The sequence below is a fragment of the Pinus tabuliformis genome, chromosome 5_2 (genome assembly GCF_031772625.1).
Source record: "Pinus tabuliformis cultivar Carrire ecotype Pingquan chromosome 5_2, CPIR1, whole genome shotgun sequence".
Classification (NCBI taxonomy): Eukaryota; Viridiplantae; Streptophyta; class Pinopsida; order Pinales; family Pinaceae; genus Pinus; species Pinus tabuliformis.
The window spans coordinates 146,612,488-146,628,266 of NC_142306.1; the positions used below are offsets into that span (position 1 = coordinate 146,612,488).

The following is a 15,779-nucleotide window of genomic DNA, read 5'->3' on the forward strand; positions in this document are numbered from 1 at the left end:
TATCCAAATTCAAACCATAGTGGAAAAAAAAATTTATTTACTTATACTCCTTTGAAGTGTGATAGAAAATAACACTAAACAAAGCACCTTTGAAGTGTGATAGAAAATAACACCAAACAAATCCATTATAAGAAATTTCATAGTTTGAACAACATTTAAGGTGGGAGAAAATTTCAAAATTTGACCCAATAATGGTCGAGTCATTCTTCATGGGTCCAAATTTGTTGATCTAGAAGCTCTTCATCGTCCAGAAAGGACGACCCTTTAGTCCACAACAGAAAATCAACGCATAGATTTGACATTTCACAAAAGACATTTGAATGCAAACCTCGACCACTGATCTGGATCTCACATGTCCTCCTCCTCCCACATAACGTGTGGGCGAGGGATTTCTAAACATATCAAGTTTCTTGGGGAACAAACCTGCTACGTATAACGTGTAACATACGTGGACCACGGCCAGCGTTGAAGATAATCTAAACCCTACGATCAAAGTTGTGTAGTGGCATATTCCACAGTCCAGAAGTATCTCCCACAATGTTAACTGCTGTAGTTTCTCATGCGTTCCCACTCGCCCTGAAAGCAAAGCGTTGGAAATATTAAACACAGATTGTGCGGGAGGCGGTCTGGTGTAGAAGAGGCACACGTCTTCTTGATTGCGCCCACGCTGTCGTGGAGGTTTTTGCGATGGTTTCCACGAGCAATCGCCTGCTTACCACAACAAAACTTGAATTCTGATTGTTGGAAGAAACATAAAAGCAATGGTAGGGACGGGACCGCCTTCATCTTCTTCTTCTTCGATGTTTACTGCATGGATTGCAGCCATGTCGAGGATTGATTTCACCAACAGCGCCGCCGCTGCGGCAGCGGCCGTGAATTCTACCTCTTCTTCTGATAGCATGCCGGAGGTTCGAGTCTCGGAGGGGCGCGACTCTTCTAAAGATAGCGATAATCAAGCAGTGGGCTATTCTTCGGCACAGTTAAACCTGGGATTCAGAGAAAGGGCATTTTCTGCTGCGGGTGCTGCTTTTCTGTCGGCGATTATTGTCAATCCATTGGATGTTGTCAAGGTTAGGCGCTCTGTGAAGTTAGGTTGTATGCTTTATATCTCAGGGGGATTTTATGCCGTGGTTAATGTAATGTACGTGTTGTTTTGTAGACGAGAATGCAAGCCCAGGCAGCTGGTGCTCCCTATTATCCACACGCCCATGAGAACCTCAGAACGTCCATGGCGACTCTCGGAGAAAACACGGTACGGTCATTTTTGGAACATTTTATAGTTAAAACTAGTGTCCATGCCCAGATTAGGGCCATGCCCTGATCTTTAATAAGAAACAGACATGTCGATACTAAATTACCATTCCCAAATTTATTGGAAAGGCGAAAATTTATAGGCAAGGTACCTGGAGAGGGAAAAACTCTGCCAAGACAAAATACCAAGACAAATCAGTATTTATTAAAATATATTCCAAGTGACACACCACAGACTTTGATTACAATTTTTTGGATAATGCATTATATCGGTGTAATATAGGAGAGTTGATTCTACCAGTAGACAGTTTGCAATCAGTATCAGGTGCCGTCCCTTGGACTTAGGGTTGGCAATTTTGAGCAACTTTGCTGTAGTGCCATATCTAAAATTTGCATTAGTTTTGGTCGCAGAGACCTGAAGCCAAACTAGTAAATAAAAACATATAATGGGTCAAGGATTCATCGAACTGGACCAAGACGTTCTCATTTTATTTTCTCAGTTCGCGGCAGGTCTATCCATAATTTTCTGTAGAGTAGCAATATTTGAACATGAATATGAATTTGGATACAATTTGGTACAGAAAAATACGTAAGGAAGAAAAAATCTAGTATGGCTCCTATAAAGAAGTATACTTCCCATAGATACAAAAATATGCATCTTGTTTTAAAGTTTAGAATAATTTTGTTTTTGGGCTGTTTTTCTTGGGTTTATGGGTCAACTGGTATTTAACGCACGAGGTTTATCATCAAAGACAGTCAAAAGGAGTTGACCCTATTGTATCTGTACCGTAAGTTTGCTGGATTTCAGACTACTGCCATATTTCTCTACAGCAAATGCCAAATGGCCGCATCTTTCTACTGTGGTTATCTGTCATCCTGGTTATTGTTTACAGTTTATGTTCCTTTTTCTTTATTTTTTTGTTTGCTACGTAATGTGAGTACTGAGATGGCTGGTATTCCTAACCTGTGGCTTGAGTAGCCATGATCCATGGGCACCTAAACCATCAAAATCACCCAGGATCGCACCTGGCCTGGCCACAACAGCCCTTAGCATGGCTGGATTTTTGCCCACTTAATTTCGAACTGGTGACCTTTTGACCATGGTGCCTTAACAGAACACCCTGTCACCGTCCTGTGGGTGTTCCTTTTTCTTTACCTTGAATCATAATATCATCTCCCATTGAAATAGGAAAAAATATATATTCTAATTTCTTACAATATGAAGTGGACAGCTCGATGCACGAGAACAACAATTTTCGTTACCATGTGTAAGGTTCTCTAGGTAGAGCCTCATGTTTATGCAGAAGTGGCAAAATGAAATACGAGCTATCCTTTTATCAAGCTGTATGTGGTGGTAACTCACCAGACTCCTAACAATCTTGCATATAGGAGTGGATAATCGTTTCTTGATGTGTGTGACCAAAAATGTACACTTCTAGAGTTTAAATGTTTTGTTGTAACGCTTAATACCAACGTGAATTACAGGGGCACTGGGCATGCCTGGTAATAACCTCTGGACAGGATTCCTTATTTTCTTCACTAGCACCATTGATAGCATGCAAATGAGAAGTGAAGCATTGACAATCCCCATGGTGAAAACTAATGTAATCACAGTCTTTTTCTGGTAGTAATGAACAGTAACACAGGGCACCCAATGCCAGTGTGTTTATTGGAGTTTCTAATGACACTCAGGAAATCGAATACGAAAATTCTAATAATCAACGATGCCTTTCCTATTAATTGATATTTTGGTGACTTGTTTCAGAATACAGTTCTTTTGTTCCATTTCAAAGTCACATGACTTGTCCTCACCAATGACTCGAAAATCCTGAATGGAGAGTCGGCTACTCAGCAATGGCTCAACGTATTAAAAATACATCAAATACTGAAAAGGGTTATGTGAAATTGCATAGTTACACTGGAAGTCTCCCTGCACCTCGGAGACTTATCCCCTGAGCTCCTACATCCCTAGGCACACAGGACATCCCCAGGAGTTGGGGATGCCCTTGGGGACATCAGGGAGTTCCTCATATCCCCAAGTAATCCCCTGCCAAATTGGGGATGTCCCAGGGAATTCCCTGTTGCCTCTTGATAAATTGAGGTATGTTGGCATCCCCAACCCTGACAGTCGCAAAAGGATGCTGAAGTTGGCCCTGTTTTAGTGTGGGCCCATTGTGGTCCAGCTTGGGCAATAAAAAAATCTGTGAATTTATATGAAATGGCCCCCAACTATTTTCATTTTTCCTTAATATCTGAGCTGAGACGTTGTTATTACGAGGTGAAACATTGTTGTTTGGGGCCGAGACAGTGTTGTCTGGAGTCCCTCACAGCGTTTCCATTCTTATATTTGTTGGAGCTGAAAGTGTGCAGTCAGTCTGCTGTATTGTTTTATATCTTTTGGAGGCTGCCAGAGAATGTGGTTTGGAGGCAAAAAGAGTGTAGTTTGAAGCTGCTTCAGAGGTTGTTGTGTGGTTGCATCTTGGTGGGTTGGAGATTCAAATGTTACAAATCAAGAATGATCATTTGATTTATTTTTTCTATTTCATAATTTCATTTTTAGTTTAAAAAAAATCTATGGAGATTTTTTCCTCTGAATTTTTAATAGCTTTTGGACTTACTTTTGAAATTTTGATTATTTTTAAATATTCTTTCATTGCCCCCTATATGTTGTCCCCTGGAAATTTGAGAGTACCTTCTAGGGCTGTCACCCCTGGGAAGTTTGAGAGTACCTTCTAGCAGTCCTTAATCCCTGTTCCCCCATCCCCCACATTCCCTGTTCTGGAAACTTGTGCAACTTACTAAAGTTGAAAATGAAAGTGGGTTAAAAAGAGGGTCAAGCTTGGTCAAATTGGTAAAAGATATACAAATTTGGCCAAACTTGGTCAGAGTTGGTCAAAATTTGTCAAACTCAAAGTAATTGTATGTTTGACCAATTCGTTCTCTGTAACTTCAGCTTGTTTTGGGGCTGAGTTGTGTTGACTTCCAAAATTTGTAGATTTTGAGTTAGTTATGTTGTGTGGCTCTATATGTTTTATTAACCTTCTCATCTCCTGTTTGTGCTTTTCAAGGTTAGCCAGTATTTTAAGGTGTTTATGTTGAAAAAATCAGCATTGGGATAAAATTGATGAGTGTTTGGAAAATGAAAAATTTGTAAAAATTAATAAAGATTGACAAACATTGGCAAAATTTAAAAAATACAAAAATATTAATTTCTAATTTTTTTCCTTAGCTTCTAAAACATCCACAACATCAAATAAATGCATTGCCACATAATAATGAAAATAAAACTAATATATAATATATATAATATGTCTAGTGCTATCACTCGTCAACAGTGAATAGTGAATTATGTTTAAAACCCCAAGTCCTAACTCAACATCAAATTATCAACAAAAAATATAGTAAACAATGAAATTAGATACATAAACTACTAAATAGTGATTTTCTATCCCCCCTTTATGAGAAAAGAGAATAGCTTTTTCTCTAGAGGAATAAGGCTGTGGGGTTGGCATTGGACTCTGACGTCCTATGTCCTCTATTGGTGAACATGCTAGGTGGTGTCACCTACACCTCTTGTTGCTTATCCTCCACCCCTTCCTCTACATGTCTCTCCCTTGCGGCTGCTACCTCCTCAAATGCCTCCTCTAACCAATCAGGTGCCAATTTAATGACATGCTTCTCAACCTCAATGCCTCATGCAACAATGGTGTCAATCCCATCCAAGGAGATGGTCTTAGGGTCTACGGGGTAGCGCCCCCCCCTTGAATCCACTCCTGAAGTGCGCTCCCACAATTTTTTTTTTTTCGCTCCTTGGCTTTCTTCATAAAAAAAATCACAAAGATGTTCGAAACGCAATTTTTTTCAAAGAAACTAGAGTTTTTGAGTGGGGCAACCTAATATTCAAGCCTATGGCCCTAGTATTGATATATTCTCCTTTATCTTTCATTTTCATCTCTTGCACTTAAATTTTTAACATTACCATGAAATGACTTAAGGATGTTTGAGAGTGGTTCCGACCTCATTGGATTTCATATGGATAAAGTAGAATTTTAGATCTCACTCAAAGTCCAACAAGGTTATTAGTTTTTTAGGATTTCATGATTGGGGGAATTGCAATGTTTCCATTGGATTTTGTCATGTACTATGGTATGGAACTCATATTTAATTAAGAGCACCAAGCCCTCTATGTACCTTGATGTTAGTGACATTGGTTGTTGAACTCCTCTATCATGACCCTACTAAAAATGTACCCATCACTCAAACAAAATCTTGACTTGACATGCTACATTTTTTCTATCTTATATTAATGCTTAGAGGGTGATATTAATGACAAAGATCCCAAGATAGGCAATGATTTTGATGATATGTAGGTATTTGTTGTAGCATGATTTTTTTGGATGCTAGAGGCCATCCAGAGCCTATTTGTTGATGTATTTTCGTTTCAGAGATGGATTGCACTCGATGCTATTTTGGTTGTGTGCACCCTTACATACAATATAAAGAGAACTTGTAATTTGTGGACCCGTGGTTGATGAAGATTATAACTACTAGATGAATGATGTTATATGGTTTAATCCATGTTTTTATGTTTTTATCACTAATTCATCATTCTACATGCTTTTGTTGACATATATGCATCAAAATATATATTATATAAAATTCGCTCCAAAAATTGCTCTCGACTTGGGAGCTTTTGAAAATGTCTTTCCTCGCTCCTGACTCGGGAGGTTTTGAAAATGTCTCTCCTCGCTCCCACTTCCCTCTTTCGCTTTTTGAAAATGTCTTTCCTTGCTCCCGACTCGGGAGCTTTTGAAAATGTCTCTCCTCGCTCCCACTTCCCTCTTTCGCTCCTCCTCCCAAGTAACCATGAATGGTCCCCATGTTAGGTATATTTTGAATTTTCTTGACCCACAATCAGAGATTGTAGTATATGTAGACCATATCATTAAAGTATTGGAATTCCAACCTGTATGAGGGTCATAAATATAATAATGAATTCAAAAATTTAATTTGAAAATTTTTAATCTGTTGCGCTTCTTGGTGTGTATTTTTTCAAATACACTCCAACCTATATGGCAGTCATAAATTATAAATTAATAATTATAAAATAATGAATATAATTTATAATGAATTCATAAATTTAATTTGAAATTTTTTAACCTATTGCACTTCTTGGCGTGTATTTTTTCAAGTGCAATCCGATTGTGCTCGCATTTGGAGGTGCTACATGTTCAACTGAGCACTCGAATGGCAAGGTTTTGGAGATTAGATATTGTGCCACCATGGCTTGCCCACCATGCACACACAACAAGTAAGAGAAAAATAAGAAAATTCATTGAAATTCGAAAGTTGAAGCAAAGTATGAAGATAATGAAATTTGAAACAAACTAAAGCTTACCTGGCATTTTGGTCTTCCTATCGTGGATACAAAGCTAAATGTGCCACCTACTATCCTATATATCTCCATTTCTTTAGAAATATTTGCACGTTATGCCAAAGATGGCACTATTTTATGAACATAATTGAAGTATCCATCCATCACCTCAGAATCATCTTTGAAATTAGAGTAAGAACATGTGGGGTTGAGGTAGATCCTTGCAGCATGAATGAGACGCTGGAGTGCATGGTTCCATCACTCATCAATCACTCTTCATATCAACTATTGTTTCTCTAATCCCTCATCCCCCTTAGCCTTATAATATATACGAATTGCTTCTTTGGTCCTATCCATGGCCTTATCCAAGTAGTCCATTGTGGGCTTGTCTCCATCAACCAACTGAAGAACTTTTACCAAAGGTTTGTTAATGGCACACACCGTCCTCCATTGCTGCTCAAAAACTCTCCTAATATGAAACTTGCTTGAATATGACCTCTTTCTCCAGTTTGCGGCTAAAAGATAAAGCACACCACTCTTTTGAGAGAAATAGTCTCCTCACATCCCACATAGAATTTAGGAGAGATTAAAGAGATATGAAGCTAGTGATAAATTGTGTAATGGCATGACATGCCAACTCCTTGTTATGGGTGAATCTTCTCATCAAGCTAAACACAGATCATGATTATATATAAATTTTGTTATGCTCTTGTATAATTCAACATAATCCCTGACATAAGGAATTTTCTTGATATCCTCTAAGATCAAATTGATACAGTGTGCAACACAAGGTATTCAAAGCAAGTTAGGATACCTCTCCATAAGGAACCTGCTAGTAGCAACATAATTTGTATCATTGTCAGTTATGACTTGGACAACATTTCGTGGACCTACCTCTTGAATGAACACATCCAACAACTCACATAATATGTTAAATTTCCATGGAATTTTGCAACTACATAGTGAATAACTGGGAAATAAGGCAACCAATACTGAAACCTACTTTACCTTCACCAAGATACAAAGTTCTTTAATTGATAAGTAGTGGAATAAACACAGAGATAAAGACGCAGTCACACAATTTACACAATAATTTTTCTTGGGAAACCCAATTGGGAAAACCCCTTTCTTTGTTGTAGTATTTTGTTGATAGAGTTGGAGCAATCTTATCTCTTACAAGTCAATTTATCACACTAATAACAATCTAGTCCTCACGCTGTATTTGCTGGACTCACCTTGCAAACACACTTGATCCAACTCCTACTTCCTTGCGGCTTGCGTGGCGCTATTTCCTTGTGCTGATCTCCACTCCCTTGCCTGAATTCTTTACACACAAGCCTCCATTGCCTAGCCCGAATTCCTTTTACACAGGCCTCCTATTCTCTACCGTAGAGGGCCTTCTATTCTTTAGGATGTGGCCCCTAACTCCTAGCGCAATCTGCACAAGAAAGCCTCTTGAAAACTGTGTGTTGGCTAGTGTTTTAAAAATTGGCCTAACCGAACCAAGCTGGACCCTTGCCTGAGTCGGTTCAATACAGAAACCAGTTCAAAGGCCGGTCTGTTACTGAACCGGTCGAGCCGGTCACCGACTCGATCAGTTCGGTAACAGATTGACCGGCTCGACCAAGTCCAACTTAAACCAGCTGAGCCAGTCAAACCCGATCAGTGGCTAAATTTGGAGGGAAAGCAGACTCCAAACTTGGTTATTTTTTGGTTTTAGGTTTTTTTCTTGTCCATCTAACCTCTCCCAAGCCTATAAAAGCTACCCAACCTGCTCATTGCGCCTGCTAGTGCTACTACTTCTACAGTGGCAGTTGGAGATCGTGATGAGGAGGAGGAGCCATGGGTTTCCCTGTCTGTCTGATTCTGATTCAGAGTCTGAGCCAGATGATGTTGGCTTCTCTAGCAGTAACCAATAGTGACTAGTGACTAGTGATGTTTTACTTTTGTTGTAGAGGCCATTTAGAGCCTCCTTGGTTATGTGTTTTTGTTCTGATCTCTATATCATGTATGTATTGGACAGTGCACTGAGTGCCATTTTGATATAATAGATATATTCAAGAGCCTACTGTGATCATATGTTAGCTTCTCTCTATATTCTAATGCTTTGTGTTTGGAAACATGAATGAAAATATTTAAAATTATGTTTTTCATCAAAAATAAATATTTAATGTATTTTTTACAATGACGAGTCATTGAAATCAAACTGGCCGAGTCGATATCGAGTCGGAGTCAACCCTCGGTCGGTTTTGAACCCGAGTCGAAGTCGACCCTCATTCGGTTTCGAACCCGAGTCAGAGTTTTAAAACATTGGTGTTTGTTTCCTCCAAAGTACGCACTCACACAAAACTGTGCTCTCTCTCACAATCTAGTGAGCTGTGTCTTGTCATAGTCCTTCGTGAGCAAAACAATTTGTGAAACTTTGTGCTTGTTTCCTCCTTTTATCAATTCGATCCATGCTAAATCTGGGAAATACAATTTTAGAACAACAGTTGTGATTGACTTGTTAACTGAGTTTAACTGACTCTCTAACTTGTCCTTGCCTCAATTAGAAACTGAAGCCCCCAACTTGTCCTCCTCTAAACTCAGACTGCCACTCTATCTTGTAGTTTATTGAGGAAGGCTCCACGTGATTGAAGCTCCATCACTATGCATGAATTCTCCATCTCCATGAACTCGTCCATGGTCAAAGGAAAGACAAACTTAGTGTTTTTGGCTAAGGCATGAGCCAGAGAAGACCTTCCCTCGCTACACTTATCATAATCATATATCTTTTACATATGCAAATGTATCAACAAATTTTATAAACATTGCCCCCTTGGGACAATTAACCAAGAAGTTAATAAGGGTTCTACCCTTTTGATGAATCTAACCATTCGATATCATAGTGGATCCATTGTGTTCCCATAATATCCTAAACTCCTCCAATCTAGTAGTGCAATTGTCCTTTTGTGTCTTGAAGAATAGGCCCTCTCAACTCATTAGAGAAAGGGGCATTGTTCCCTTGGCCAACAATAGCAATAACATCAACCATAGGATGGAGAAATGATTGTTCGTGGCAATGTTGAAAGGAATGCCACTCCATAGAAAATACCTATCCACTAGCTTGCCAACTTTGCCAACTTCTCCTTGTGTTGACTTGATAGAGTATTGTCCACTAGGAGGTCACATGAGAGGTACACTGGATATATGGCTCTTATGAGTGGATGTGTTGAGACAAAGCCATCTTTCTTTGAGGAAGCAGTGCAACAACTGGTTTGGGTTGATGCCATGGTGGAGGAGTATGACTTCATAGTTTGTAACAGTGTTTGGGATGTGGTCCTGTGACTGAAGGACAAGTCAGTGGTGAGCTCCTGATGGCTTTACAAAGTAAAGCAAGCTGCAGATGGTAGTGTGGAGAAGTATAAGGCTAGGTTTGTGGCCTGTGGATTTTCACAGGTAGAGGGGATTGACTATGATGAGACCTTTGCTCCTGTTGCAAGGTACTCATCAATTAAATCTATATTGGCACTATCAGCACAGATGGGTTGGAAGATACATTAGATGGATGTAAAGACAACCTTCCTTAATGGCATGATTGAGGAAGAGGTGTACATAGAGCAACTTGAAGGTTTTGAGACCTTTGACCGTGAGTCGCATGTGTGTCGACTCAAGAGGGCATTATATGGGTTGAAGCAAGCACCCCGTGCTTGGTACACCAGGATCAATAACTACGTCACCGAGTTGAGCTTCACCAAGAGTGAAGTGGATGTGAACCTGTACCACATAGTGGTGGAAGGTAAATTGTTGATCATAGTTTTGTGTGTTGACGATTTGATTCTGACAGGTGATGATCAACTGATCAAGTCTTACGAGGAGGACCTTGCAAGAGAGTTTGAGATGAAGGACATGGGGCTCATGCATTTCTTTCTAGGCATGGAAGTATGGCATGGTGATGGGGAATTGTTTGTGTCTCAAGGCAAGTATGCCAACGAGATACTTAGGAGGTTCCGCATGGAGAGCAGGAAACCCATGGAGACTCCTTTAGCAGGTAACTGGAGGAAGGAGGATGCTACTTCAGGGGAAGTAGTGGAAGCTACTGTTTACAGGCAACTTGTGGGTTCACTCATGTTTTTGGTGAACACACGACCGGATATGTGCTATGCAGTTAACCAACTTAGTCAAGTGATGGTTAGGCCTACCAAGCTGTATTGGAAGGCGACAAAGCATGTGTTGATATACCTCAAGGGAACTACGTAGTATGGATTGTGGTACAGACAGACAGAAGGAGTGAAGCTTCAAGGCTTCACTGATGCAGATTGGGTAGGGAGTCCATCCGACAGGAAAAGCACATCAGGAGTGATCTTCAATATTGGGTCAGCAATAGTTTTTTAGTATAACAGGGAACAAAGATCGATTGCACTCAGTTCGACAGAGGCAGAGTACATGGCTGCAAGTCAAGCAGCAAGTGAGGCCATCTGGATGAGGAAGATTCTGGTTGGTTTGTTTGGTCAGCAGATGGATCCAACTGTGCTTTACTGCGATAATCAAAGTTGTATCAAACTCTTTGAAAATCCAGTTTTTCATGATTGGTCCAAGCATATTGATATCCAATATCATCATCTTCGAGATAATGTATTGAGGCGGATTATGTTGTTGGAGTACGTTCCCACGAAGGAGCAAGATGCTGACATTTTGACAAAGGCATTGTCAAGATGTAAATTCGAGTTTCACATAGACATGATCAGGGTAGCTGATAATCCCTTTCTTGTTAAGAGGGAGTGTTGAGAAATGGTAACAAGAAATTCCAGTGTAATTTGTCTTTGAATTAAACTGTGAATTAAAATCGAATTCTATTCTCATAGCAACTTGTAAATAGTTAATTAAGTTTAATTGACTTAATTAGCTTAGGAATTTCGAGTTGGAAGTCTTTCTGTAGTCATGTATATGTTCTCCCTAAATTTTAGGGGTCCAGGATGAGTTTATTTGAGTTGTAATTAGATAACTCAGTCAAACTGAGTTATAGGCAGTTAAACTAGTTTTAACTGTTGGAGGAACTTGTAGAGGTCTAGCAGTGAGTTGGTGCACTGGTGCATCCTCAGTGCTACTCCACCTAACGGAAGATTCCCTCATGAAAAATTCATGCATGTCAATTCAGAGAAAGACCCAATTGAGACTAGAGTGTAGGGACAATGTACTATTAGTTGTAGAATGATCTGAGTTGTACAGATCATGCATGCAATCAGAGGAGGACCTAGTTTTGGATTGCACAATTATGGAAGAAGGAATTCTCAATTAAATATGGGCTATTCCTCACAGGAATTGCACAAGGAAATAGGGGCTCAGCAGGCAGCAAAAATTGGCTAAGTGTTGGTCAGTGTGGGCTTGTGAGGCAGAGAGTTGATCATACTTGTGCGGAATTGTTCTTGTGAGAACAAGCTTTGTATTATCACTCAGATTTATGATTAATGCAATAGATAGTCAGGGTTTTGAGCAGTGGCTTTCCCCAGAGAAACAATTGTGTTATGTGTCTTTGATTATCTTCCTCTTGTCGATTATTGTTTTCATCGATTCTTGGTTTCCGCTGTTTAAAGAGTAGAGTAGATTCTTGTCTTGTGTTTTAGTACATTACATGAGCTGTGAATCTACAGGAAAATCTACAACAAAGCACCACTGAACTTCGGCCACAACAATCAATGCCAAAGCTTTTGTTACTAGTACATGCAGGTGGCATCCAATATTGATTTCCAATATATGAGACAATTTTTTTTAAACAATGAATCAATAGTGCTTACTGTCTCCTAGATTGGTCATTGGCTTGTACTCTTTATGTTCATTATGGCTCATAAATGAGTTATTTGAGTTGACTGGTGGATACTATTGACCACCTTTGAGTTCATTGGTGCCTACTATTGACCATGATGTTGATGTGAGTTTCCCCATTTCTCTGCAGTTAGCATTCTAATGCAATCAATAATTGGTTGTGTGATTTCGTTATGTCCTCTTCTAATTAAATTCCCCAAGGGAGGACGAAGTAACCTATCCAACGCCATAGGCTAGAGTCTTTTGTAAAGGGGGAACCCATTATTCAATGTCATTGGGGTACCATTGGGTAAATTGGGGTAATTGGAGGAAAACTTGTGGCAAAAACCAAATTTGAGGCAAAATGGAGGGAAACTTGTTAGCCCCTAAAATTAAAATTATGAGGGAAAACCCCAAGGGAATCTATAAAATGGAGAGAGGAGAATCATTTTTCTCATCATGGATTGTGTATTTTTCTGATTTTTGAGCTGATGCTCTTGGAGGGATTTAAGACCCCTATTTTTGGATTGGGTTCGGTGGTGGAAGATTCCATCCTAGTCAATCCCTTCTCTATACTCTATTTAGCGAAATTTTGGAGGCAACACTCATCTATCTTGTGGCAATTCTGAGGCAGCAAGTTGGAGCAACAAGAGTTATGAGGTATGGTTTGAACAACAAAGTATCTCTGAGACAATGAAGGTGTTTCTAGGGCACCCATTGGTAGCAAAATACCCCTGGTTCTCTCTCCCTGAGGCTGCAGCCCATTTGGACATGGTCTTCTGTGGCAACGTCTTCACCTGAAGCTACAGACGACATTTCCTGTGGTTGCATAGGGTTCTGGAGGGCTTATTCTCTATGACAGCAAGGGTATCTGGTACTGTTTGGGCAATGAAGTTAGTCTTTGAGCCAACGACCCCATCCTCAAGTACTTGTGGCAGTGGAAGAATTTTGAAGCCCATTTGTGATAGGGGTTCACCTCTATAACACTGCCTGAGGTAACGCCCTATTCTGTGGCAGCGTTGGAGGTCCTCTTTGTGGTAGCAGATCCTTTCTTGGGGTCACTTTGTGAGATCAAATTCTGGCTGAGGTGGTTCTTTAGGACAACAGCACCAGCCTGAAGGTCACGACTGGGAAAGCAATTATTTTTGAGGTTTGTATAAGGGTTGCGGTTCACAATGACAACAAAACCCTCTTGATGTCCTGTCTGTTTTTCGTAAGGAACCTGAGGCAGTGCATTGGGACTGAGGCTTGATCTGGGCAATGGATCATCTCTGTGTAGTTGTGTGGCATCAAAGAGACAGTAGGAGGCAGAAATTATTAAGGCTGGTTGCAAGGTCAGATTTAGGATATTAGGACAGTAGGTTTTGCTGATGCAATAACAATTGTTGTGTATTTAAACTGTAGTATGAAATTGGGAGGATTGTGGATCTAAACTCATTATGTATTGCGGAATCGGCTTCATGTGCATGAGCTATTGAATACTGGTTACACTATCTTATTGTATTCATTATTTTCTCTGGTTGCAAAAATGGAAAGAATATTGTGATATTAGCTAAAATACAAATCTTGTCTTGTGCTCTTTTCAAATGCTAAGGGTAAATTTCCCCCCAAGTGAGATTACAATGTTATTAGAGCTGTTCATCTTGCCAGCCTGTGAGCATATGAACCTTGGATGTTTCTGGAAGACAGGGAGAACAGTATAGTCAGGAAGATGAGGGGTGACCACAACTCAGTCATGGAAGACAAGGAAGAACAAGAACCCTTTTGGCATCTTGAATGAGCTATCAAGGGGGCAACAACAGATAGTTCAAGGGCAGTGACAAATAGCTCGACTGTTAGCACAGGGGTAGCAGCAGATAGCCCAAGGATAATAGCAAATGGCCTAGTTTTTGGCCCAAGTCATGGGAAATCTAAACATTACAGGTAACAATGTTGCTAGTGGATCTAATGGTGGTAACATGAGTTTTGCAAAGGGGAGCAACAACCATAATCCTGGCTCCTTCAACAACTTTGCACAAGAAAACACAGGGGAAACCAGTAGAAGTAACCACAGGCCTCTACTACCCCAATTTCTAGATAGTCAGTGGGCAACAACCCAAGGAGCAACAAAACAAAATGGAGATTTTACAAAATATTTTTGGGAGTATGCATCACTAAGGGAAGATGTTCAAGCAACCATGACTTTTCATGAGTTCAGTAGCATTAAGTATAGAAATAGGCCCAAGGCAAAACAGAATCATGATCTAATGCACAATGTTGGGAAATTGTCCATTCCCTCTTTCGATGGGTCATCCAAGTGCTCGACAAGGGCTTGGGTACAAAAGCTAGACACCTTCCAATTTGACCCCATGCTAGAAGCAGATGCTATCAAATTTGCACTTAACATTTGGAAGGAGAAGTGCATGAATGGTGGGTACCACGGGTTGGTCACCCTGGAACATTCCAACATCGCTTCTTACGAGGTCTTCACACAAAGATTGATAGACCAGTTTGATAGGAAGGATTCAAAAATACACTTTAGAGAGCTAGCACAACAAGCAAACTGGAAAACTAGAGGTTTGCATCTCAGAATTTTAGCGGGTAACGATCATGGTGACAAACATCTCTGAGCAAAGATTGATCATGCTCTTCACGGAAGGTTTATACAAACCCTTGCATGGTTGGGTCAAGGTCTTCAAGCCCACTACCTTACAAGATGCCATCACTAGGATACAAGACATGGGAGAGGCAGTACCTAAAGCAAAATTCCCATCCAAATCATTCATCTCTTAGAGGAGCAAAGATAAGAAGCCCTTTTAGAGAGAATGGACCGGAAAGGATAGGTTGGATGATGAAACTCGAAGCTAGTTAAGAAGGAAGAAACTTTGCTTCACTTGCAAGGAACCGTGAGAACCTGGTCACAGATGCTTGGGCAAAGGGAAAGTCCACTATATTGAAGTAGTTGCAGACAATGATAATAAAAAAGATACAACACCAACGCCAAGCAATGAGCCTAGCAATTTCGAAGAAGAGTAGTCCTTTGAGGAGGCTAAAGTAGATGAGAATCCTAGTACAAGAATCAAGGGTGGTACTATTGCCACTCTTTCAGGAGTTCACAAATATTGCACCTTCAGGATCAAGGGGGTCATAAAGGGGTAATGAATCATAACTTTTTGGTCGATGGTGGAGTTACACACATTTCATTGATACAAGTTTAGTGGCAAGAAAAGGTCTTTCCACATAAGAGTTTGAAGGCTTCAACATGATGGTGGTTGATGGGTACAACATGGCTTGCATGCAGGTGATCGTAAGTTTGAGCGCAACATTAGGTAACTACATCTTCACCGATGACTTTTATGTAGCACTCACATATACCAATGTTGTATTGGGGGTT

The 15,779-nt window shown here is 40.1% G+C and overlaps 1 protein-coding gene across 2 annotated transcripts in view; it reads left to right on the forward strand.

Moving 5' to 3' along the window:
• The first annotated feature begins 341 nt into the window (after nt 1–341).
• The window catches only part of LOC149157952 (mitochondrial carrier protein MTM1-like), a 64,502-nt gene continuing 49,064 nt past the window's right edge, over nt 342–15,779 (forward strand). For both annotated transcript variants that reach the window (XR_016261651.1, XM_089436057.1), the window contains exons 1-2: nt 342–1,070; nt 1,160–1,252. Coding sequence is in view for 1 of the 2 variants with exons in the window: in XM_089436057.1 (XP_089292183.1) it covers nt 762–1,070; nt 1,160–1,252 (402 nt within the window). In the remaining variant the exon portion in view is untranslated. The remainder of the gene's footprint in view (nt 1,071–1,159; nt 1,253–15,779) is intronic.